Raw genomic sequence first — 26,219 nt, forward strand, 5'->3', positions numbered from 1 at the left:
ATCTTAACTATCACAAGGGATTGAAATTCAATATTAATGGATATTTGGAGCCCGTCCCAGCTTTCAACTCCAGAGAAGCTTTGCAAACTAAGAACAGCTCCAATCAATGCCCACTGGATGAAGGGAAACAACTACTTTTGACAGATAAAAATTGTATCATTCAGCAAGGAGACTGCAGGAAGTTTTATTCCTCTAACCTTAGAGGACTGTGTGCAACTCTGCTTGCAAGAACACAAGAAGAATGGCTGAAGTTGCTCCTGGTTCTTTTTGTTTAGTACTACAGACGACATTTTAATATTTTATTACTTTCACCTAGAAGAGCAGAAGGAAGAATTCAAGCCTGAGGTGGTATTAATCTTGAGAAGGTTTACGAAAGGATGGATATGAAGAAAGTGTACGTTTTCCAGAATAGAGACTGGGGCACTGGTGTGTGGAAAAAAAAAATGAAAGTAATTCCAGGACATGTAATTTGCAACTTTAAACAAAAACAAGCAAAAATCACAACTCTGTATCCAAATATTAGTACCTATTCAGGAACACATTTCTTCTGTTCAAGACCAAATATTAATCAGCTGCTGTGGTCATTAAATGATCTCTTTATGTTCTTATTTACACTAAACAATTGTTTAAAAAGCATTTTTTTCTCTGTAAAACACATACATAAGTGTTCAATGTTATTTTACAAGCATTCAGAATAGGCTTAGTTTCTCAAAAAATATCATTTTAATACCTTACGTATTATCAGTATTGGTATTTCTACCTAATAATTTTGAACAACTGGTTTTCTAAAACTTCCCCAAACCAATTTTTGCTCCTCTATTTGGTAGCTAAACAGGCAAAAATCAAGACTGAAGTACCCACACGTACTCGTGGCTGTTCTCACAGGTCTTAATGTTGCACTGTCATGTAGTATTTCATCAGCTTATGCTGAGAGGAAATAGCGACAGGTTGAAAGTGCAAGCAAAACACATTTAAGATGAACTCTTACACATTATTGCTGGAGGAAAAAGAAGTGCAGTGGACAAGAAAGATATATGTGCGTACGCAATGCTGAGCAGAAGAGTGGAAAGTAATTATCATGGATACATCTGCATTTTGATCACTCCAAAAGAGAGGAACCATTTAATGTGCTGAACATATGAAAACAGCCGAATTTGGAGGACACTGAATTTTTACTCCTGATGTTTCTGTGTAAAATAGGGGGAGAGTTTAAAAAACACAAATCCCAAAACCTAATCCACTGTTTGCTGTCATTCCCTCTATTAGAAGGGGAAAATAGCTGAGAATGACCAGTGTCATTTGCTTCCTTCTATTCAAAAGCACATAAACAAACAAATCATAGTTGCAGACACCTTTTGATCAGATCCCTATACTTTTTATTTTTAATCTAATCTCCAGAGCGATCAGGAAGCCCCAGTACCGTCTTCCTCAGTTCAGATAGGAAGTTGCAGACAAGTCAAGCACAGAAGCCAGGCAGAATAATGGCCCTACACAAAGTGTTCTTTCTCAAACAAGCACACGACGGGAGAAACTCACCCTCTGCTTTCACTACCAGAACGGAAGTCACATTTCCTTTCGCATAAGTGCTTTGCATAGCCAATTTGACAAGCAAAACCAGCTCCTTTTTTGATGTATTCTTAATGATGAAAATCTTGAGAGCACTCTGGAGTTTCATAAAACGATTTCAATATACATATGCATGAAAAAAAGCCTCTGTTGGATGGAAATTGCACTTGCTAGCAAGATGGATAGCAAGATGAACTGGGGATTGAGCAAGGAGACTTGGAACCTAGTTACAGCCCCAGCTCCGTTATGGGACACCATCCAGCCATGTCTATTTTAGAAATTGAGCAATATATCTGAACCTCTGTTAACCTTGTAAGTACACCTACATCAAATATTCATGACAGGAACATTCACAAGTTTGTCACAGTTTACCTGTAATTTACTTTTTTTTTTTAATCTACTGATTAATATCAGTCAGCACTGATTGCTCTCAATATCCTTTTTTAACAGTTACAAAAATCAAATATATACATATTCCAGTAATCTACAAAGCAGTCAGCAGAGAAACCCAATTAACTCAGAAGTACGACTTGCACAGATAGACATGCCCAAGTTCCCTAGTAAATCTTAATACATCAGCATGCTCCCAAGACTACCGTTTTATATTACTAGTATTTGATTCAGCATGCAAGAGGCCTTGTAAACCCCAAGGATTTGCTGAAGCTGCTTGGAAGTACAAAAAAACACCTCATTCCCCGTCCCAGCTCATAACTTTACCAGCTTTGTGTGCTTAGCTCAAGGGCTTTCTTTTTTGCACAGATACTCCTATGGTAACTTCAAAGCCTTGCATGGAAAAATTTAACTAGCTGGAATAATACCTACCATATTTATTTTCCTGGGAAGTGGCACAGGGGTTTCTGGCAAGGTATGCGTTATGTCATTAGACTCTTCAGACGCTTGCTTTTGGACGGTGTCTCTAGATTGTACATTTGGAGAAAGATCTAAGGAGTGAGATTTTTGATTCGCCTCTGAGGGCTGAGGCTTTGGTGATGCTTCTCCACCTTGAGTTTTAGCCAACAGCTCTCCAAGCTGAGGTTTTGGAGGAAGGTCCTTCATTTGCGGCTTTGGAGGTAAGTCTCCAAGTTGCGGTTTTGGTGGCAAATCTCCTAGCTGAGGCTTTGGGGGTAGTTCTCCAGGCTTTGGGGGTAAATCTCCTACTTGAGGTTTCTGAGTTAGTTCCAGAGGCAGAGGCTTTGGGGGCAAATCTCCAGGTTGTGGTTTCTGTGGTATATCGATGGACAGTGAGGGCTTAAACATTTCCGTGTGCTGATTGGATTTATCTATTGAAAGATGATGACTGGTTTCTATTTTTCTTAGTGCCACTAAAACAAAAGAAGAATGTTTATTCACAATCTCATTTAAAGATTAAAGAACTGAGGCGCATATCAAAACTGTAACGGTATAATGACCATATGTTCACTGAGCTCTGATAACTACCCATATGTCCTCCTAGTCTGTGACAAACGCAAGACAATGCGACTTCACTTAACCCTCTTTCGCTGAGGACAATGCTAGGTCTCATTTCATTGCTCCTACTGGAGGCCAGGCGTGCTTAACCCAACAGCTACTAGGTGTCAATTTATAGATTAACCACTTGTGCTGAAATAAGGTGATTGGTCTTTAGACCTGAACAAAGATATTGAACATTAAAAAAAAAGATGCATTTTGCAAAGAAGTCTATCAACCCACTGATATGGCTGCAATGAAAATTCTCTTTAATGCCAATTATTCACACATACAATTGAACTTCACACGCAAAAAAAGATCAAGTCTCAGTATTACTGTCTGTAAAATCTTAAAGAAGAGAGCAAGTGACTGTGTTTACATCCTAAACAACAAACTGTAATATAGATTTTCAAACTAAATCCAAAGTGGATGATTTTAAATGTGTACAATTTACTGAAGAGGAGAAATTCTATAACAATGCATTTTGCAGATTTTATGGAAAGAAAATGAAAATAGCCTTTCCTGGGTGTAATGCACTGATTCGATTGCTTATTCCCTTAAGAAAAATTCTAATTGTATAATGTTACTTGACTAAAATCTACCTTAAAAACTTAAACTGAAAACAACAAATAGTCCCCAAGCCAAACAACCTTGTATTAAAGGAGATGCAACGGAAAACGAGAGAAAAAAAAAAGTTGTGATCCGTAACTAAAGTAACAAATTTTGACTAGAAGAAATCATTTTATATTGTATTCAGCATTGGTTTATTATATCGTACCAGGCAAAAAAGGTGGTATGACATTTTACTGAGAAAGCAACACCGCTCACTTTGGATATCACCTACTACAAAGAACCTTTTCATGCTGTTTTATGGTTATTTATACCAAAAGAGCAAAAATTTGCATAATTTCCATGGAGAAATTGAATAGCTATTATCAGAAGCCTCAATTTAAGAAACTACTAGACTTAACTAGTAGGAAACATACAAGCACTGATCATCCACATTGGTTTGAGACTTAAATAACATGAAAAACTGACACTAGCCCTTATCAAAGTGCTTTGATTGAGGCTATATTAAATTTTCACCTATAATCATCTATATCATTTTAAATCAAAGAAATGTTGACTTCATTACTAGTCATATTCTATCATACCATTTAGTGTCTCTTTCAAAAGATGATGTAATATCATAATTATCATTTAATAATTTCACATTTGCATTTTCTGTTGAAGTGATTTGTGCTCTATAGTTCAGCCACCTAGTTTTAAAAGTTTGGACAGGCAGTATTCACTTCCTGATCTTCAGGCTCTATAATCTTGAGTAATCATCCACTCATACACGCACAATGTATTCTTGATGGATTCTGTATTATGAGGAAGTAGGAGGTAGGCCTGCTTACTATTTTATAGTCTGATGCAGAAGTGCAAAAACCCTTTGAACTCATAAGATAGGTTTTATTTAAAGAGGATAAAAAATATTTCTAAAAAGAAAAAGACCATAAGGTGTTGACTGGGATGATGGTCTCAGCAAGTTTGTCACTGATATATATACATATATAACTGAGCACATAAGAGTACCTGATTCCTTTCCAAGTAGTTAAAAGGACAACCACCCTGTTTGCCAAAACATGGCAATGGACACACTCGTTTCAAAGATATTAAGGAATTGGACATATGGATATTTGGTAGAATAAAGAATTCAACAATAACAGTGGCCAAAGATGAAAAAAGGAGTGCTGAGAGAGGTTATCCACCCAGATACTCAAAAAGTGGTTGCATATGGCATTGAACAACCTGCTCTCTTGTCAAAAAGTTCATAGAATCGTAGAATCATTCAGGTTGGAAAGGACCTCTAAGACAATCTATAGTACTAGTTTAGTTTTTAAGTTGTCCCTGCTCTGAGTGGGGGATTGGACCAGATGACCTCCTGAAGTCTCTTTCAGCTTCTATTATTTTGATTTTATTTTTTTCCTTCTTTCACTACGTTTTATAGATCTAACTAAATTTTAGTTTAATAAAAACATTCCCAATCTCCAAAACCTTTTCAGTTTTGATAAAGTTCCATGGTTTGTGGTGTTTTAGGAATAAAACTTTTGCTGAAAAGACCAATATATTTAAAACAAGCACGTACTCTCACACACATTTAAGAGAGAATTATGCGAATACCCACAAAAAAAAACCTCTTACCTTTCTGAGGTAGTTTGGGAAGAACTCTAGGGCCAAGTGCAGTCTTTGCAGTCCCAGTGCTAAATCAACAGATGTGAATTATTAGTGCCATTGTTATAAAGTGTACTTCTTCTATCCTATTTTTTTCCTCTACACAACCATAATTTAGAAAAATCTTTTTTTTTGTATAACCAATTTGTCATCTTCTCTGTGCAACAACCCCAAAACTCAAAGTGCTGTTAAGAATGGACTGCTTTTTTAAACAGAGGAAGGGACACACAAACACCACTCAGCTCTGATGCTACAGGGCAGATTTATTCTATAAACAAAATGTGCAAAAATGTACTCTGAAAATGGATAAAGCTGAACGTCCAGCTCAGTGGGGAGATCCTGAACTTTAAAGAAACTTCAGTCTTTCAATATTAAAATAACTCTATTGACTCATTCAAAATATCGTCTGTCCTTTATGTCAGCGGTTTGAAGTTTTCCAGGACCGAGTCTATGCCTTGCACGAGTGTAACTGCACACAGTGTTTCTGCTACTCAAGTACTGGTAGGTGAGGGAAAGCAACATCCTACGTTGTCAACTTCTGTTACAGCCGTGTTAGCTACTCATAATGGTAAGCAACAATACAAGCAGAACAGTTGGGAGTATTTTAATTACAGTACAAAAATCTGAGCTGGTTGCATATCATTAAAACTTTCCATCTATGCTTTCTTTCTGCTCTGGACCTTTTTTTTCCCCCCAGAGTTAACAACAGCGGGGCTCAAATTCGCAAGCATGGCTTCTGATGGCAAAAATTATTATAAACTTCAACAAAAAAGAATCACAGTCCTTCCAACAAAAACATACCTTACTCATTTTTATAGAAAAGGACTGGAAAAGAATTACACAAATCTGTGCACATACTTATATGTTTTTTAGAACTATTCTTACACCGGAGAATAAGAAACACAAAGATGATGTTTATAAGACCACCACATCTTGACTAACAGATTGGAATTTTCATTTTTCATGTGGTCAATTTACATATCAATCACAGACACTGAATGATACTTCCATAACTTGCTGTCAGCAGCCAGGTCTACCTATGTCACAGGTAGCTCTCCTTGAGACATACTACACTGTCTTAGGACACTGAACCCTATGAGGCTTTGAAAATATCAGTTACAAGTATGTATAAATAAATGGTTGTGATTCCTTTTGCTTTCTGTACTCAATTAGGAAGAGGCTCCCCAGAAGACCTTCTTTTTTATTTCATTTTAAAACAAACAATGCATTAAAATGAACTCTGATCTTTAAGGAAATAAGCTATTTGTTGAAAATGTTTCACCCCTGATCCAAACACAACAGTGACACCTGTTTCCTCAAACAAGCAATCTTATAAAATACTTGCTTCCTTAACTCAATTTAATCCTAAACTACCATCTGGCTTGGCACCAGCTAAACCCTGCCGTAAAAGGGAAAATAATCTGACAGGTTGTTCTGCTTTCGTGAAGTTACAATTCTGATGAGGTTTGTGCCTTTGGACTCCAGCTTTCTGAACGTTTTGCTAAGGTAACTCCACTGCTTCACATCTGGAGGATCTTTAAGCACAGATGGTGAGGTAATAGCTAGATCTGCCTCTTCATGATGTGTTTAGGTTGATTCCAACTTCCTTCCCAAAAAAATATTACAAAAGAGAGCCAAGGCATGAAAAAAATCGATCAATAAATAAAAATCAGTATCATTTCAGAATAATTACTCAAACAAGGGAGGGGGGTGATGAGCTCGTCAGAATACATTCAACAAAGCAGAGTCTTCTGCTGCATCAGCAGCCTTGATCCCAGTACTACTCGTCTCTGAGGGTAACTTTTGAAAATGAGTGCAATGGAACACTAAAGTTTAATTTCCTAGCTTTAAAAGCTAAAATACATCATGACATAAAACTGTAAGAGCCAAACTCAACCTTCAGAATATAATAATTTAGGCCTTTGACTAATACCATCAAGCACTGTCTCATGCTTTTACCCTCACCTTACACATATCAAGTATGGCACCAGCTTTTTGTGATGCAAAACATCACCACTTTTTCTTTGAATAACAAATGACACCTGGATGCATTCAGCAAACACAGCAAGTCAGCTGCGCTACCAAGAACACATCCACAGCCTGTCCAGGCAAGGCAGATCACAGACTGAGGATGTCCAGAAGCTCCATCTGCACATCTCCTGTGATTTGCATGATGTTACACATCTATCTCCATGCCCTGATCACACACATCTGTGGCCAGAGAAGGACTCCATCATCCTGCTTGAGGCACGTGTTTATTACCACTACCATGCTTTGAACCTAAGGACTCTGGAATTGCAACACAGATGAAGTAACAAATGGTGACAGGACTATGTGGCTATCCTTACTAGTCCAGCTATTGACAAAGACACTTTTAACTAGTGGCCAGATTAACAGTTTGTGTTCCTACAGACTTGTGTGTCAGCATGTAAGCCTGGCAGAAAGGAAGACAGTTAACCCGGAGGACTGAAACGACTCCTCTCCGCTACAGAGCTAACTTCTATGTCTACCTACATCAAGAGTAACACTGTGAAATGCTTTGTTTTTCCGCAGCTACAGGCATGAGACCTCACATTAAAGTAGGTAACATGAAATGCCAGAAGACATGAAAATAAAACTTATGTCCCGCTGGACTGCAATCTGAGCCAACATTCCCTAGCTCAGGCCTCGCTTCTGAAGGAGCAACAGGCAGATATTCTGGTACAAGTTGTTCTGTCCATCCTGTTCAAAGGGTGAATTGTGTATGGACAGCCATGAACAAAGCGTAGGAGGCTCGATGAAGCCAAAGTATTTGTATGGAAGTAATGCAGGCAGAAAACTAATGAAGAAACATAGCTAGGATTTTACTTCATATGAACAACTTTTTTTTTTCCCCCTAATTCACAGATTAGGTAAGTTTTCATCTTCCCTTTCATATAGAGATGTTTACCTTGACTGCTGAGACATCCCCTCAAACTTATTTGCAGCCTTAGTTGAAGGTGGGCCCAAATCATTACCTGAGGCGAAAAAAAACAATTACAAAAATGAACATTAGGATAACTGAAATATGATCAGCAGAGGGTGCAACTTAAAGCAAAGTCCACAGCCTTTCAAGTATGCTCTATACAACGTCTGAAGATTTTAAAGATCAGTCTTTGCTAACAATTTAGCAACTGAAAAAGCTACAGGGACCTCAATAATCCAATCTGACCTTTCATATAACACATTTCAGAATTCACTGCTAGCTCACATCTCCTGTCAAGAGAAGACTGAATTACATTGCTGAGTTGATGCTGTAAGGCATTTGCTTTGAATATTGTGTTTCAATTTTCTCTGAAAAGGAGATACTGCAGGCCAGTATCCAAATATATTTATGGCAGATGTTTATGTTCTGAATTATAAGGCAAACCATTATAAAAATCAACACAAATTTGATTTTATTCACAAAATATCAACTTTCTAAGGATTGGTATTTTATAGCACAGAGTCATTAAATCATCAAAGGCTATTCTTTAAGCCTTGTTACCATAAACTGAGCGTTAACTCTTGGTAAAGACAAGATCCTGGGTATATTCAATTATATCAAAAGGTAGCAAAACCCAAACCGAAGTGCTTCTCAGCTCCTTCAACAGAAAGCTTTTCTTTCATTAGTCATCATCCAACTACTTCGTTTTAGTGCCTTTTTCGTTCCCCCCTTCTCTCTTCTGTTACAGCACATCTCAACAGTCTTAAAGCCAACTTCAAAAGCATTACATCTATTTCAGAGACAAAATTTACTAGAGTGGCATTTAATGATCCGAGAATGCAAAATACTTCCTATGCAAAAGAATGACATACCTTGCTAGACACCATTCTTAGTGCATGGAAGTCTAAATGAAACAGCAGAGAAGGCTGAGCCTCCCTAAAAATTTTTGTTTATATAAAAAATGGAGAAGTACAAAACATTTTTCAGACTAAAAACAAACTAAGCCTTTCACATACAGATCCTATGGAAAACAAAAATATCTCATGGTTGCTATGGAAATCCAGCATCACCTAAAAGACATTTCTGGAACATATGCAAATAGTAACTTAATTTGCTTAGACATAAGCTAAGGATTGTTCTGCTTGAAGCCTCAGTTAACGTACAGACTCAACAAAAGCTGAAATGCAAAATTACAAGAAATATAGCAACACAGAAAAGGAGCTTCTGAAAGAGAAAGCAGTGAGCATCTTACAACATTCTTACATCAAAGCCACAAAGGCTCGTATCTACAAGGGCCTTCCTCTTTTATAAACACAAAACTTAATACTTGCTTCAAATCCAAATGGACTTTGAAATAAGTTTTGTGCAGTTCTCAGCTAAGAAAAGGAGGAGAAAATGCTCCTTTTCCATCCACTGAAATTTAGTCTACATAGCACAGGCAGAAAAGAGACAGAAGAAGCAATGTTCCACTACTAAAAAGTTCAACTCCACTCTTGCACCTTCCTGAATTTTGGTTTCCTTCAACGGTTACCTGGTATTTTTAAAGAAAAGTTGGCACTAACTCAGCATTGGCTCCCACCACCCCTTTCATTCTGCTAGTGTTACATTATGTAATATTCTAGTGTATGGTATTCTAGGAGTTGATTTGGACTTAAAAATTAAAAAAAAAATAAAAATCTTTAAAGTCCAAGCTCTTCCAATGTCTTTACTGCCTCTGCAATAGTAGCAGACTACTGTAGGAAAAATTTTTCTGTATCCCAGATGTCTGAAAAAGTAGATAATCAAAAAGATTGCCATTTTGTGCTCCTTGAGAAAAAGGCTTCACTTTTCATTGGACTCCGTATTTCACTTCATATTAAATCCTAGATTAAGTCAGATAATATTCTACACGTGAGCACTACAGGATTTAACACATGTAACTCAATTTGCTGGGGGAAGAAAAAGTGCTTTTATGATATTAATTTTGTGTTTACATGCGAATAGAAAGAGGACACTCCTAAGATACGAGTAGCGTATGGATGACCCCCTTATATAAGTATTAGATTCCAGCTCAAAAGTTTATGGATTTATGGAAATCCTGCCAGCAAGACTAAAATTATAGAAAATTACATAGGCTTAAGATTGATAGCTACAGGGAGAAGTTGATGGCATAGAGCAACATTTATTGCAGAGAGGAAGAATTTGAGTAGAATGGAAAATAATTTCTAAAAAGCCTGTGTCAGAAAGGTATCCTGTTAAAAAAACAGCTGGTAGAAGGACGCAAACCTATCAGTGTTCGCATACAGACAACATCACAAAATCTGAAAACATAAGACAACACATCCCACCCGTTAGGCATGAACACTGTACAGGAGAGACGTGACACAGAGCCCCAGGCAATGAGCTGTTCTAGGAATCAGGTGAACTGCACAGACCCACCGGGGGGCATCTGCCCCAAAACTGAGATCCACCCAGACCAATTAGCTGGTCAGGGCAGCAGCAGGGGTGAGCAAACAGGTGCAGAGAAGATGCAGCAGGTGAGAGGGATGGGGTGAAGCAGCCTGGGAAGCTAAGGGTAAAGAGAGGGAGGCAGCAGAGGAGACCGAGCTGGGCCCTAAGGAAGCGTGGAATATTTTCAATTTTCTCAAGTGAGACTCAGATACAGAAGCCTGGAAGCTACAGTGCCCGAAGACAGAACTCTTGATTTATTTGAGCTGACATTACATACAGCTGCAATCATTGGAAAGCAAGCACCAGGTGAAAGAAACCAAAGATCATGTATCATCCAGCACAAAGGTTTTCCCCTGCCCTTTTTGTTTTGCAGTTCAAAACTCACCCCAAGGAATTGGGCCCTTATTCTGGGGTCCATGAGGTAGTGGGCTTGGTGGGTCAGAGAGGGTTCTTTTGTGTCCTGGGGGTGGGGGAGGTGGTCTCTTCTTGGAAAGAGTGGAGCTGCCACTAGAGGTTTGAGTGCTTAGAGGGAGGGTTGAAGGTGGGCCTGCAAGATAACAAACAACCTTCTTACAAATACATGTGCATAAACAGCAAAGCAGCACCGAAAAAAATCACAGTCAGACCACAGTGAAGTGCAGCAAAGGACTAAAATCAAAAGATGAGCCATGCCAAAACACCGTTTGGATTAAACGACACATTCACCGCATTTGTAACCAGGTTAGCTTGGGAAGATAAGCAACTTGACAATAAAACAACACGCATACTTCTGTTTGAAAATACAGGATTAATCGCTCCAGGATTTCTAATTTTAGGTATTGTTTAAAAAAGATCTTAAAGTAACATCTAGCAATTGGGGTTTCACTTACTATTTACTCGTATCAGAACAAATAGCATCCTAGATGTTCTATTGCGTGGGTAGTTTGGTTTTTTTTTTGTTGGTTTTTACCTCCTCTCTCTAGGGCATGCTATACCAACTCTGTGATAAATTGAAGGGGGGAGGAAGGGTAGAGAAATGTATCTTCAAATTTTCTTTGCTTTGCATTTTGAAATAAACCAATATTTGTTTTCTATAGTTATTTCCCATTTTTTTTTTCTTTCTTATACACATTCTTAGAGCAATGCAAACTTTTATATGCTGTATATATAAAATATATATCAGAAAGACCTTTTTATCAGGTTGAGATTAGATAGTTACATTTGCTTAGAGCACTTTATACAGTCACCTAAACCCTGAATTTCCCCCAGATCAATGTTGGCACAACTAATATTCAACACAGTATATTCTACATGACACAGGAACAGATACAACTTAAAAGAAAAAGTAACCGCAGGGGAAGACGAGAGTTTTCCCTATTCAACTCTACCATTCACCTTCAAAACGTCTTTAACAAGGAACTGAAGGAAGCAGGCAGTGCAGGGCACAAGCATGCAGTGAGGAGACAACTGCTCAAGTCAGCTGTCATTACTGCCTAAACAAATTATTTGCGACACTTATCTAATTTAGTTCTACATTAGTTTAGATTAGCTTGAAGTTCATTTGTTTTTTAATCTTCTCAACTAATAACATTTCCCTGCAGTCACGATCTTGCAGTAAGTTCTGCATGCAAGAGAGCTTTGTTATCACAGACTGTGGATAAATGCAAAGACTGACCAGATAGCCTTAAAAGCCAAGTTTATTTATATCTGAAATTTCACGACTGTCATCGCATGTTTTTAGCGCTATAAAATCAGCTTATTTCTGAAAACACCGCTTATCTGAACAGCATTTGAGTCAAGACTTCCATTTTGTTCATCAGCACATACCCTTACCCTGCACACAGAACTGGATTTGCATCTTTAAAAAGATTTGCCTAATCTCTGTAGGTAGACAGAAAACATATTGAAGTCTGCATTCCTTCCCAAATATGTATTATAAAATTATTAAAATTTTAGCAAAGATTATTCTTCATTAGGTGAAATACTGAACATTGTAAAAAGTAGCTTCAATTACCCCATAAACATGTGCATGTTTGCTAAGTATTTTCAGCTGGTGACCTCCCTCTTTCTTCTTAACCTCAAAGAAAAGGTGAACAAGACTGCCCCTAATGATCCTCTTTCTTCTCTTCCAGATTCAAGGCCTTTCACTGCTCAGCAGAATCTCTCAACCACAACCCCAGCAGGTATTTTGGACCTGGCTTTTTATTACTTACTCTTTTGAGTCAAATTATACATCCAACTGGGCTATTCTATGATTCTATGATTTCACAGTTGTTCCTCTCTATTTAATTTACTCCCAAGTTCCCAAAACAATTAACTGACAAGCAGCAAATGTAAATGCAAATTTGTAAGATTGTTCTCCAATTTGTATGCTCTTTTTATTTTTTTCTCTGACCTTAAATTATTTAAGAATGCAAACTAATTTAAAGCATGTATTTAAATGTTTCTCACATAAATAAAAATACTGTGCTGAAATTTGACAAGCAGTTACATACTTTCAAAATGTCTGCAAGTGGCACTGGCTAGTAATCCATCGATTCCAGCATGCCACCACCTGGTGTCCTATGGTGGGAACTACACTACAGCCTCACCGCTCAGTGCTAGTCCTTCCCCCTCCCTGCTGCAAACTACAAATAGTGCAAACTTTGCTTAAAGAGAGAGAAAAAGTGGAGGAAATGCATTGCGGTTGCTTTGCACAGTTATTTATTACAATAAAAACCATCGGAATTGAAATAAACTTCGTACTTATTGCCAACAAAATGAATAATTTTTCACTGTAACAGTAACATTTAGTAGGATTAAAAGCTTTTTCACTATGTTTATAAAGAAATATTTTACACTTTGCACTAGTAATATGTCTCCAGACATCAAAGCTTAAAAACATCCTCCCCTCGTAGCTTTAAAGAGTTCACACGGTATACAGCAATTACAGGAAAATGTGTAAGCTATTAAAAAAAGGACAGCTTATGTTTTCAGACTCCTAGCGTATGTTCCTATATTAATTTCACAGGTGTGAATAATAACTTAGAAATAATAACTTAGAAGTCATACACTAATGATTAGACGGTTGAAACACCACTTACTTTCAAATAAACAGTAAACAAAGGAAAACTTCAAATGTCCTTTCAGAAAAAGGTACAAAGTCACACGATGTTTTGCATAAAGCAAACATGGGAAATGTTCTCAGATCTAAATCAGTTTGTGGAAACAGCTGATGGAATAATAAAGACATCTGATACTGTATTGTTTGTAACATAAAATATTTCATATTACATAAAGAAAATCTCAAAAAAAAAGTTACTTTTTAAAATTAGCCCTGTGTAAGTAATAATCAGAGCAGTTGCTTTTCTAGATCAAAGGTATTTTGTGATTCTAGCCAGGCAGCAAGTAAGCCAACCATTTCTTCTCCACAGTCATCATAACGATGTTTTCTCACATAATTGTGAATTTCACGTTTCACAAAAAACATCTTCCTCCCAAAGGCCAAAAAAATAAAGAACCCTCTTGACCTTTAATTTTGCTTCCATTGGGCTCTCCCCTTCAGTGAGCTGGGCAGTTACAGAACAAAGTACAAGCTATTGGCAACTTTTATGACTTTTATCCATTACAAGAACCAGATTCACGTGTGAACAGACCATATAATCTTAAATACTGTACTACAGGAAATAACTGGAAAGAAGTCTGCAATTCATAGTGCACTGCACTTCAGCTTTTGTGCCGTTAGTATATTATCTATTAATTCGTGTACTGGTGAAAACATGCAAAGCTGTTACCATCCACTTAAGAAATGGTGGGTTTATAGTGTAAAAACCTCACATTTCTATGCATTTTTTTACCACTTAATGAGAGATATGGAAGAACCAGTATTCCAGTTAATGGTAGAACAGGTACTGAAAAGGAAATTAAGTTTATATTAAAAATTGTATTTTCATTAACAAATGTTGGTATTTTTATTTTTCAAGTTCTAATGATTGACACTTTTTGCATAGATATAACTAATAGCCTTCTCAACTTTACCTTACTTTAGACCATAATTAAAGAAATCGATCCCAGTAGCTGCAAACAAGAAAGCTAGAAATACAAACTGATTCAATATTAGCATCTGAAGAACATTCCAAAACCAATGCTAGAACCCATCCTGTTAAAAAAAAAAAAAGTGCCAAAATTTATATTAAACTATGTAGTTTGGGTTGCTGCACAAATATAACTAGAAGAAAACCAACACTTGTCAGTTAGCCCACCCTTCCTTTATGGTACTAAAAAAATGCAAAATTGGACTGGGACAACTATTATTTGACTTTTTTTTTTTTAATACATATTTTTGTAAACGTGTTGTGTATTTTGGTTAAGTCTTTATATGCAAGAGAACTGTAGAATCTTGACAGCACTCAAAAGAAACAGAAGAAACTGAATGACCTCAAAAGTTGAAGTAAGATTATTTCTTTAAGAAAGATTAAATATAACAATACAATGGATAATGTTACAATTCTAGACAAAGAAACTGTCATTACACTTCCCAGTCACTTGTAATCCAGAAGGTTTATTTAAATAGAAAGGTATAGAGAAGGGCTAGTATAATGAACGAACAACTTGAACAAATTAAATTACTCTATTAGAAAATTAAAATTAAGATATTAAAATACTCTACTAGAAAACAAAATAAGTATTAGATTTGCTTAGTCTAACAAAACGAAAACAGAGACCTGCATGTTGACTTTGCAGGTAGCAGCACCCTAATACAGACACCAGTGACAGAAAAAATCACTGAAGGTACACAATAATGCTGGTACACGAACAAAGTAATTTACTGGGCTTCGGAAGATTTCTAATCTTATGAGCAATGCAGTCAGGCAACTTGCAGAAGTCACTACTAAATGCAAATGACTTCATTTGTTTAGAAACAGAGTTTGATCAAGAAAAGCAGCAGATTATCTGACATGGTATCTGCAGTTGCATGTGGGCTGGAACCACAGAGGTGTCCTCTGGTTTGATGTACCTGTATTAGACCTCCAAGAGAGTGTAAACTGCTTCAAAGCTTGCAAATTTCAAGATCCAAACTTCTTGACATGAAATTGATCCCTGATCTCCGTATTTACTCCACACAAGAGAAACAGGGAGGACCACTAAAGACCAATTAACTTTCGTTTAAAATTAAGGAAACCTGGCTTAGGTTGCCTAACCCTTCTACAAAACTATTAATGTTGCCCTCGCTTTGGATTTGCAATTAAGGTTCTGCAAGTGTTTATTTAGCTATTGTGCTGATTCATGCACCTACTTGAAGACATAATGCAGACGTAAGCTGGAAAGTTTAATGAAAAATATGATTTTCAAAGAGTTACTGATCAAAGACTTGACTGTCAAGACAACTAAGCTGAACCTGAATAAGGTTAAACCAACTACTGGAAAAGGCATAACCATGGTGGCTTATGTAGCTACTGTACTCATTCTACATTCTTTATTCTCTTAAGATTAATTAAATCCATAGCAGAAAGCGTGAAAAGTAAGATGTATCCATAAATGAGCTGCTTTGGTGTAGAGTACATTGGCTTAGCCAATATTCATTATCAGTTAAGGCTCACTTATCCTCCTTTGCACAGGTACAGCTGATACGCAGGCACATCTGTTCTGCTGCTGCTGCTGCAGGAGCCTTCACTTCAACACTGACAGCAAACGCCTACGGAGCGGCGAAAACAATCATTCTGTCTCTCTGCTTTGTGAATGTAAATAAATCCAAAGACAAATAATCTTGGCTCCATTAGTTTTATGATTTTTTTTTAAAGAGTTATCAAACTAGAAAATCCGGACTTACATTACAATGATGTATGGATAAACTTAAAAAAAATCCCCATATACACATACTCCAACAATTTTACTTCCATCCGTACAATTTTAGTGATGAATCAAACTATTTTTTAGACATCATATCCACTAAAAAACATGGGCAAGAGTGGTGTGCATTACAGAAATTGCTTTAAACTTACCTTCTTTCCCCAACACAAAGTTCAGACTTGATGGCTTCCACTCCACTGTGATACCTCACCAAACACCATGGAACCTTGCTACCAATGAACTTCACCGGCGAATGAAGCCAGCTTACAGAGAGCTAAAGGGAGGTGGTTTTGTTTAAATATACAACATGTTTTGGAAAGATTTATCATCTGTATATCCCAAAGGATATAAGACATTATGAAACTTTCAAAACCTCTCCTTTCTAGAACACGGATCTCTCCAGCTATCCACCCCCTACAGACTGTCTCCATGCCCTAGCAGTGTCCCATGATATCTGCTGGTGCCTCGCAGCAGAACAGGGACAAATATTAGTTTACATGTGGGGATAGAAGGTAAGTTTAAATTCAGTTATAGATTCCATATAGTAAAACACAATAAGGTTTTCTTATAACCTTAAAATCAAATAAGAAAAAGTTCATTTCAGCTACCTAACAAAAACAGATTTGATAATTGAACTTGTATGCTTAACTTTGATGTAAGGAATATGCTCTGTTACTAGTAATCAAAAACCCATCAGATTAAATTCTAAAGGACTATTTTTTCCCTTTAGAAACAAAATTTTGAAACGGTCTGATACAATTAAGATGTGTCATTAGATGTCTTATGAAGTGTAGACACACTGATTTTTTTTCTCTTGTAAGCAATGTGTTTGTGGAAGCGTGTGTTTTTGGTGGTGGGGGTAGATAAGGTGTTGCACAGCCAGTAATGAACCACAAGTGCACCTGCAATGATACCACCAGAATTAACTCTTCCACACAGATCAATGTTCTTCGTATTTACCATTTTGTTCACCTGTCCTTTTGAGTCTTTAAGTTATTCCTGTAAACAGACAGTGCAGATCTAGATATTTAATGGGTATTTCTAAAAACTGATTAAATACTTTATGATGTTATTCAATAGAAGTCAACCCCCAAAAAACAGCATTACTCACAGTCTGAAATTTTGGCATATCTGAAGCAGAGAAGACCAGTGACTTTAACTTAACAATAGATCCAACCAGCCCATCCCTCAAGACTTACACTGTGAATCTGGCACTTTGCACTTGGATGTAGCATTTAACATCACTATTATCATTAGAAGGCAATGGGTCTCTATTTTGTGATATCATGTTATATTGTTGCAATATGAATAAGGACTTCTTTTGTATACTCCGTGACATGAAAACACAAAAGAATTCGAATTGTCATTCTTTCATTTGATTTTTAGCTTCAGTGTTGCGTTGATCCACTCATCTGGCAAACAGTTTGCAGAAACACCTAGGAAAATGCTTATCATTTCTGAAACTTGATTATATACTTGGAATGAAATATGCAGGCAAATATTCCCCTTCCTGGAAAAAAGACAATTTTCTGAATACATCCATATTAGAGCTATAATGCTAAAGAAATTATGTTCTTTATAATCCACTGAAGCTGACAACATACTAAATACATATACTAAGTACAGACATATGCAAGACGAGCTCCTTAACCTTCTGAAGGAAACGAGATTCACGATTAGTCAGGATTCCAACTCTTGTAACTTTTATAATGACAAAAAAAAAGTTGTTATTCTGGGTCAGACTGAAGTAACAGCTATGCCAATATCCTGCGTCTGGCAATGGCCACTCAGTCAGTAGCAGTCATTAGACAGAGAGCAAAAAAAGTGGGGTGGGAAGGCAGAGGAAAGGTTATAAACTTGTAATGCCGACAGGAAGCTTAGCACAGTGAAGTCACAAGCAGTACAAATGAGTCCCCAAATGAAACTGATATAAAGAAGTTCAGATTATGAAATCTTATGTGAAAACAAGTATGCCCTGGCAAAATTGCTTTGTCTTTTAATGGAAAACAAGCCTGTATAAAAAGCAGAGCCAAGGGATTCTGAAGTTGCCAGTATGTGACAAAGTTTGATGGTGGAACAGTAGTTCTGAAGCCCAGCATCTGAATTGTATAAAAACTGACATCTGATGTCAAACAACTCTGTTCTGTCCTTTTTACTCCATTACTTTTCTGTGAGAGCTTTTCACCATTATTTCTGAGAACAAAGTTGACTACAAGTTATGAAAAGAAGTATGAATTTACAGCAGTGCTAACAAAAGAGGCACTACCACTGAAGACAAACTACGTTGAAGCCTTCATAACAACCAGTTCTCTCTAATAAGTCTACTACAGAAGCACAATTCAGTTATTCCTAAACTTAAGAAAATAAAAAGATATTTTTTTTCTCCCTAAAGCTAGATTTGCATAAATTATTGAACAATCCCTTCTACATTTCCTCTAACTTTGAAATTTAGTACTTATCTACAGATAGAATCATAGAACGACTTGGGTTGGAAGGGACCTTAAAGACCACCCAGTTCTAAACTCACCTTTCCACAGGCAGGGACACCTCCCACCAGACCAGGTTGCCCAAAGCCCCATCCAGCCTGGCCTTGAACACCCACAGGGATGGGACATCCACAGATTCTCTGGGCAGCCTGTGCCAGTGTCCTCACCGCCCTCTGAGTGAATAATTTCTTCCTTAGATAGATAGGTAGGTTACAGAACCACTATCTACTACAACTGCAAGAGTAAGTCTCGTGAAAGTTCTCTTCCCTTTCAAGTACTACCAAAAATGTCTCTCTTATTAATCACAGGAGAAAAAGCATCTCACCCATTTCGACTGAATGTAGATTGCAAAAACAACCTGTAGCACAAATCCTCTTTATGGGTAATTCTACAAAACCTTCTTGCCCTCTGCCAGAGGCTACACAGCACATCATCCTACAGCACTACAAAACAGCAACCTTTTACTAAAAGACCCATATTCTTGTTAATAAAACTGGTTTAAAATGTTTCTCCAAAATATAAGAATAATTTCTACATCAAATGAATCAACTTCTATTTAGCAAATTATTTTATTATTACAACGCACATGAATGAATGAAAGATGAATGAGTCCATCCATCACAAAGTGCCCCTTTGATTTTGAGAACATGCATTGAACCATATGAAAACATCAACATAGTAAGAAAACTATGCTACATCTTGAAAAATCGTAATGTATTTGATTAAAGGGAAGACAACTGTGGAAAAATTACTGCTTCCAAACACTTTCAGGACAGACTTACCTTTGCCAGCATTTCTAGGAGGAAGAGGAGGAGCATCTGCAGTTGGAGAAGTGGGTGAATCTGTGCTTGTAGAAGCAAAAATCTGATTGGTAAAAGCTCCATAGGAGAGTCTTTGTTTGTCTCTAGGAGTGCTAAATCCAGGAAGAGTCATTTTGTCTTGGGGGGAAATACTCGAAGAGTGACAAAAACTTTGGGGTCTTGGAGATCTCTCTTTTTTTATAGGACTAGGCTGTAAACAGAAAGACAAATATATTATACACGTGTCTAAATACTAGATATAGTTCATATGTTCGGGAAAGAATAAAACAGAACATATTCTAGCAGACACATATAACTTTATTATACAAATAACCCCACGTTCCTTTCTTTCTCAGGATCAAACCTAAAAGATCCTTTCCTCTGTAACTGATAATTAAAGATTGTAGCATCAAGAAATGAATACATAAAGTTAGACTTATTACTAAAGCAGTAAATATACAATATACTAAATAATACACTAATAAAACCTAGTAGTTTTCAGAATGTAAGAGTAATTGTCAGTTCAAATAGCACTTTACTCAGACCAGACAGTTAACCACAAAGATCAACAACACCCATTAATACTATTTAAAATTAAATAACCATTCCTGACACATGAGATTTGTTTACTGAACCAGCACTACATTCAGTGGTATGGCTCATCTTTTAAGCGTATATAACTGTTCTTAACAGCTGCAAACAGAGCTACACAATCTGCTTCATTCTAGCTCTGGTTCAGGCAGGTTTATTACCTCCAGTATAGCATTAGTCATTCTCCTGAGGATCCTTGCACAGATGACTGTTTTGTTCTCTACTGTCCTTGAGGATATGTAAATTATTTGGGTTTCTGAATTTTTCAATCCCAGATGTGTTTAACTTTATTATCTGTGAAATTTCTTTCTACAGCACCCATGTAAAATATGAGAGATGTATCCCCATTTACTACAGAAACAGAGCACAGAGTAATTAACTCACTTGCTAAAGTAGGACATTGAAGCTAAGTTTTGACACCTTCTCAGATGGCAATTATCCTATGCCCTCAAGTTTTGTCTTTCCATTACTTCTTTTTTAATCAGGAATAAATTGCACAGCACAGTTTTTGAAAAAATACATAGGTACTGATTCAACAATTAGTTTTTTTTTTTGTTAACCTATGGAAGAAATAAGTATGTGAGCTGTGGATTTCCTTCAGCTAAAAATGTAAAACCTAGAATTCAGAAGGGAATAGTGACCACAAAGTAATCTATGTTTACTGATTTGTGTTCTCTTGTATGTCTTGTCAAAACAAAACTTCTGAACCTCAAGCCTAAAATAACTAGGTTGACAAAGTGTATTTAAAAAGCACTCTGTCAGTCTTTAAGCAGACCTTAAAACTATCTTCTCTCCACACCCCCACAATATCTGTAAGGGAAAAAAAAAGTTAAAATGGGTCTCAAGTTTTCATTCATTTCCACAACATGGAAACACTATCAGCTTTTTACAAAGCCGTATCAGTAACTAACGTTTACCTTATCATCTAAGTCATCATCACTTTCATCAATTTCTTCCTGCCGAAGATTCCATTCATACTCTACGTGGACATGTGGATTTAGCTTTCCTGCCTTGGCTTGAGAAAGCTGAAAAATAATTCATATTAGAATACTTGCTCTTCCTTCAGTGTCAATGAAGTCATCTTTGTAATAGCAAGCAATTAATGGAAATATTTAGTTTTAACATTTCAGAGAGACTACAAAGAAAATTTCAAACAAGGCAATCACACAAACCTCCTCCATTTATTTGAGGTACTGAAGAACTGCTAAAATCCATAGAAGGAGGATTTTATCAAAACGTGTAGAAGTTGTCATGTTTGACAAGCATTTGAAAAGACAGTATGGAGAAAACATACGTGCACAAAGGCAGTATGCATCTGGAGACTTCCTTTCCAAAACAGAAGGGCAAAAACTGTTTATAAGTTCTAGTACCTAAAACTACTGCCCCCCCAAAATCACAATCCTTATGTTGGAGTCACAGCGAAGGTACCTATCCTCATTTAAGTATTCAAATGTTCTTTACCTTCTCCTCACTGGGATCAGGCCAATTCCTCTACTCTGCCAGTCCAAACAATGTATTCACATTCTTTAAAAATCTACTGCTACTTCAGTGATCAGGAAAAAAAAATGCAGTTCATGGTTATACTGAGGATATAAATCTTCAGAAGTAAATTCATTGATTTCCCATCATTATTTATTCCTTCACATGCTTTGAAATGTAGGCTACTTCGAATCATAGAACAGCTTCGGTTGTAAAGGATCTTCAAGACCATCTAGCTCCAATCCCATGCCATGGACAGGGAATGCCACCCACTAGATCGGGTTGCCCAAAGCCCCATCCAGCCTGGCCTTGAACACCTCCAGGGATGGGGCAGCCACAGCTTCTCTGGGCAGCCTGTGCCAGTGCCTCACCACCCTTACAGTGAAGAATTTCCACCTAACCTCTAATCTAAATCTCCCCTCTTTTAGTTTAAAACCATTCCCCCTTGTCCCATCATTATCTGACTGAGCAAAAAGTTGTTCCCCGTCTTTTTTATGAGCCCCCTTTAAGTACTGAAAAGCTGCAATTAGGTCCCCCCAGAACCTTCTCTTCTCCAGGTTGAACAGCCCCAGTTCTTTCAGCCTGTCTCCATAGGAGAGGTGCTCCAGCCCTCTGATCATCTGCATGGCCTTTCTCTGGACTAGTTCTAACAGCTCCACATCCTCCTTGTGCTGGGGGCCCCAGACCTGGACGCAGGGCTCCAGGTGGGGCCTCACAAGCGCAGAGCAGAGGGCAACAATCCCCTCCCTCAACCCTGCCGGCCACCCCTCTGGTGGTGCAGCCCAGGACACAGTTTGGCCTTCTGGGCCGCAAGCACGCAGCTTGCAGAGCTTGGTAATGACTGATTCGGGAGAGGCTGTAACCAAACAAGATCTTTTCTAAATAAAATTTGCAAGAGAACGTATTTACAATCTCTATGCAGTATTAGTAATTATCAATAAGTAACTAAGTTGAAATTTAATGTAATTACACAGTTAAGACTCCAAGCAACAGAAATTAGCTCAGTAGATCTATTATTTTGCAAGCATTTAGATATTTCATCTTTTGTTTTTGCCCATGGCAAACAAGATGCTCACTCATTTCTGTTTCACTTCTACCCTCATCTCATTGTTACTTCTGAGAAAAATGCTGATAATTTTCCTCTTCAAGAATGGAAGACACGGAAACAATTAAAAGAAGCAGAGCATTTACACTAACTATAACAGACTGAGGTATTTGTAGAATTTCAATTACAATAATCAAAGCAATTATTTGCTAGATAAGTTCACTGATAAAATCCATTTTTTTGTGTTTCTTCTTTAATACAATCAGCTACTTCACATTAATGGCAGATATTACTTTATTAAGTATATATTGCAAAGAAAAAAATCCATTCCAACTGGATGTTGTAGAGTAGATCTGTTTTTTCAGCTGCTGGAACACTCAAAACACTGGAAACTGCTTACAGCAGACATGGGAGTACTTGAGATGTCAGCAAGAGTACCACCTGATAAACCACAGGAAAACGTGGACTTGCATCCCCAGAAGTATAAAAAAAAAGACTGAATTGTGAAGGACAAGCTTTCTTGATTGTGTAATAACTAATACATGACAAGAGCCTTTCATTGTCAAATGAGAGGTATTAAGTTCACTAGCTGCAGAGAACAAATAAATATCCTCCTTAGATTGTCAAAACAAGGCAGAAAAGGGCTGAGAAATACAAGTAAGCAGCCTACCGTTTTGCAAATTCTTCTGGCTTTGTCTTGTATGTGACATTTCCACACTACTTAAACTTTTAAATCCCTTGATAATACTTAAATTCACTTGCCTGCTAAACGCATGCTGGTCTGAACCACATTAGAGGGCTGAAGAACAAACAAGTTTGTTGCTCTGATCTAGCAACCTTATTCCTGGCTAGCTGCTTCAGAAGAATACCTGGGAAAAAATCTTTTATATCTAACACTTTTATTTCCTCAAACTCCAGTAATTTTCTTGAGTGTTGCCTCTAAACACACCCATACAGTCTGGAGATTCCAAAAAATTTTTGCTCTGTTCACATTCAGTAGAGACACAGAGCCCCATAGAAACTGCTGTTTAACATTTTTCGATACCACAACTTCCAGACATTTCACTTTGTTCATTACGTTGTTATTTCTTTCTCATTTGAAGTTTAATTTTAAGTTGTTTTGATTTTGTGTAAGAAGACTCAGCATCTCTGAACTGTCTGTTCCATCAAATAAACTAGAAAAAACAGGAAACAAAGAACCAGAGCTGTCCAAGACAGGGATCACGATAGGAAAGCTGAAGCCCTGTTAGAATTAAATTTGGCCAGGGACATCAAGGGTAACAAGAAAGGTTTCTATAGGTTCATCAGTGATAAAAGGCAGACTAGGGAAATTGTGGGCTGTCACCAGAAGGGAACAGGAGACCTTGTTACCTGGGATATAGAGAAGGCTGAGGTACTCAATGACTTTTTTGCCTGTCTTCACTAGCAAGAGCTCTAGTCACATAGCCTAAGTCCCAGAAGGCAAAGGCAGGGACCAGGAGAATAAAGAAGCGCCCGCTGTAGAAGATCGGGTTCAAGACCATCTAAGAAATCTAAAGGAGCACAAGTCCATGGGACCTGATAAAACACATCCGCAGGTCCTGAGGGAAATAGCGGATGAAGTTGCTAAGTCACTGTCCATCATATTTACGAAGCTGCTGCAGTCTGGTGAAGTTCCCACTGCCTGGAAGAGGGGAAAAATAATCCCCATTTTTAAAAAGGGAAAAAAGGAAGAAAAAAGGAACTATGGGCCAGTCAGTCTCACCTTTGTGCCCAGCAAGATCATGGAGCAGTGGCAGGTGTCCTTGCCCGTGGCAGGGGGGTTGGAACAAGATGATCTTTAAGGTCCCAAAACATTCTATGGTTCTATGAAAGCTCTTAGCAAATTTATGTTTTGTGGCTTGCTTTGTACTCCCAATAAAAATATCTAGAAGAATTTTTGAGCCGATGAAGCCCTGATGTCCTAGAATGATTCTTTAATTGGTATTCAGATACCTAACCCTCCAGCATTCAAGGTCTGCAAACATGCTCATTAGGATAATTAAGTATTTCCAGTAGAAGTAAGCTCTTTTACCTAAACTGTTACAAAGAAAATGATTGTTGCATTGCAAAGTTAAATAAATAAATAAATAAATTCTCTGGTAGGGCCTTCAGATCACTGAACAGCCAGCTGTGAGAAACCAAGTTTGAAATACAGTTAAAGGTATATCTTAAGTAGATCACATCTTTAAAGAAGTGAACTTTTTCTCTTCCCCCACCCACCCCGTTCTTACCAGTTCCTCACATTGGACAGCTTTCAGTCTTTTTGCTGTGTCTAGAGCTGTCTCTCCAGCTTGGTTTACTGCAAAAACAACAATAAGAAAGAGCAATTATTTGAGAAGTTTAAAGAATCAATTCATCAAGTTTCACTATTCTTAGCAGAGTAACTTCTAAAAGTTATCAGAGCATTATTTACTCTAGAGCAGCTGCAGCTCTAAGATTCCACTTGAAGTGCTCCTACATTTCATGTATCATCAGGTTATTTCTGAACAGCAGCATCTGCTGGGACAGTTCCCAAATCCCTCCTAACCATCTTAACAGAGAATATACAGAAATTTATTCAAGTGAGTTTTACTGGCAAGGGAGTTGAGTGGAGCTTGAAATGACTAAGCAGGAAAAGCAAGCACACAGGGGAAGATAGATCAAAAGAGAAAACTTTTAAAATAAAAAGAAAAATGCATATGTTGATCCAAGCTCATTTTACTTTAAGTGATTAACGCATAGCTGTTTGAAGCCTGAATTTGCAGACAAGTTTTATTCTAAGCTGATATTTGAAAAGGAATCATTCACAAACTTTCTAGCTATTTTGTATTTATGAGGGCTGTAAAATCTTTTACATTTTAAAATAACTCCTGGGCAGAAAGGTGATTTCAGGTGACTGAGCACTGAAAACAATCAAACTGAGGTTTCGCAAGCAAATACATCTGTGTGTTATGTTATACATAGAATGCCAATCATTAATTCTAGAAAATAAAAAAGCAGTCATCTCGAAAGGCCACGTTCAGTGACTATTCATTCAAGGAGGTTTTATAAAAATTTGAAAGAATTAAGATCCCTGGAAGAAGAGAGGGCTCCTTACTGAAAGATCTGAGATGAATCAAGAGGTTTAGCATACAGAAGTATGAAAACACAGTATTTCTTAACACACGTAGGTTAAGAGACTACATAAATTCTAAACTTTCAGACATTAAGAATAAACCTGTGCTTCAAGATGTAAGAAAATGTGGTGCTCTTACGTGATTGCTCAAGGATTGGGGTAGGGGAGGGACCCCAGAAAGGTAAGGACACTTCTGAGCTCTGCTTAGGAGAGAGTGACCAGAATGACCAATATACACACTTAAGCTTGTTCAGTTAGTTTCCCCATTTTATTAATCAGGGACATATGTGCT

At 37.3% G+C, this 26,219-nt stretch overlaps 1 protein-coding gene across 7 annotated transcripts in view; it reads right to left on the bottom strand.

The window, feature by feature from the left end:
* ASAP1 (ArfGAP with SH3 domain, ankyrin repeat and PH domain 1) overlaps window positions 1-26,219 on the bottom strand; it is a 147,061-nt gene that overhangs the window by 6,496 nt on the left and 114,346 nt on the right. For all 7 annotated transcript variants that reach the window (XM_050709265.1, XM_035556294.2, XM_035556293.2 and 4 more), the window contains 7 exons: window positions 25,065-25,132; window positions 21,206-21,313; window positions 19,680-19,908; window positions 10,989-11,150; window positions 8,159-8,225; window positions 5,200-5,258; window positions 2,389-2,888 (listed from right to left, as the gene is read on the bottom strand). In XM_050709265.1, the coding sequence (XP_050565222.1) occupies window positions 2,389-2,888; window positions 5,200-5,258; window positions 8,159-8,225; window positions 10,989-11,150; window positions 19,680-19,908; window positions 21,206-21,313; window positions 25,065-25,132 (1,193 nt within the window). The remainder of the gene's footprint in view (window positions 1-2,388; window positions 2,889-5,199; window positions 5,259-8,158; window positions 8,226-10,988; window positions 11,151-19,679; window positions 19,909-21,205; window positions 21,314-25,064; window positions 25,133-26,219) is intronic.

Source organism: Cygnus atratus, chromosome 2, assembly GCF_013377495.2.
Source record: "Cygnus atratus isolate AKBS03 ecotype Queensland, Australia chromosome 2, CAtr_DNAZoo_HiC_assembly, whole genome shotgun sequence".
Classification (NCBI taxonomy): Eukaryota; Metazoa; Chordata; class Aves; order Anseriformes; family Anatidae; genus Cygnus; species Cygnus atratus.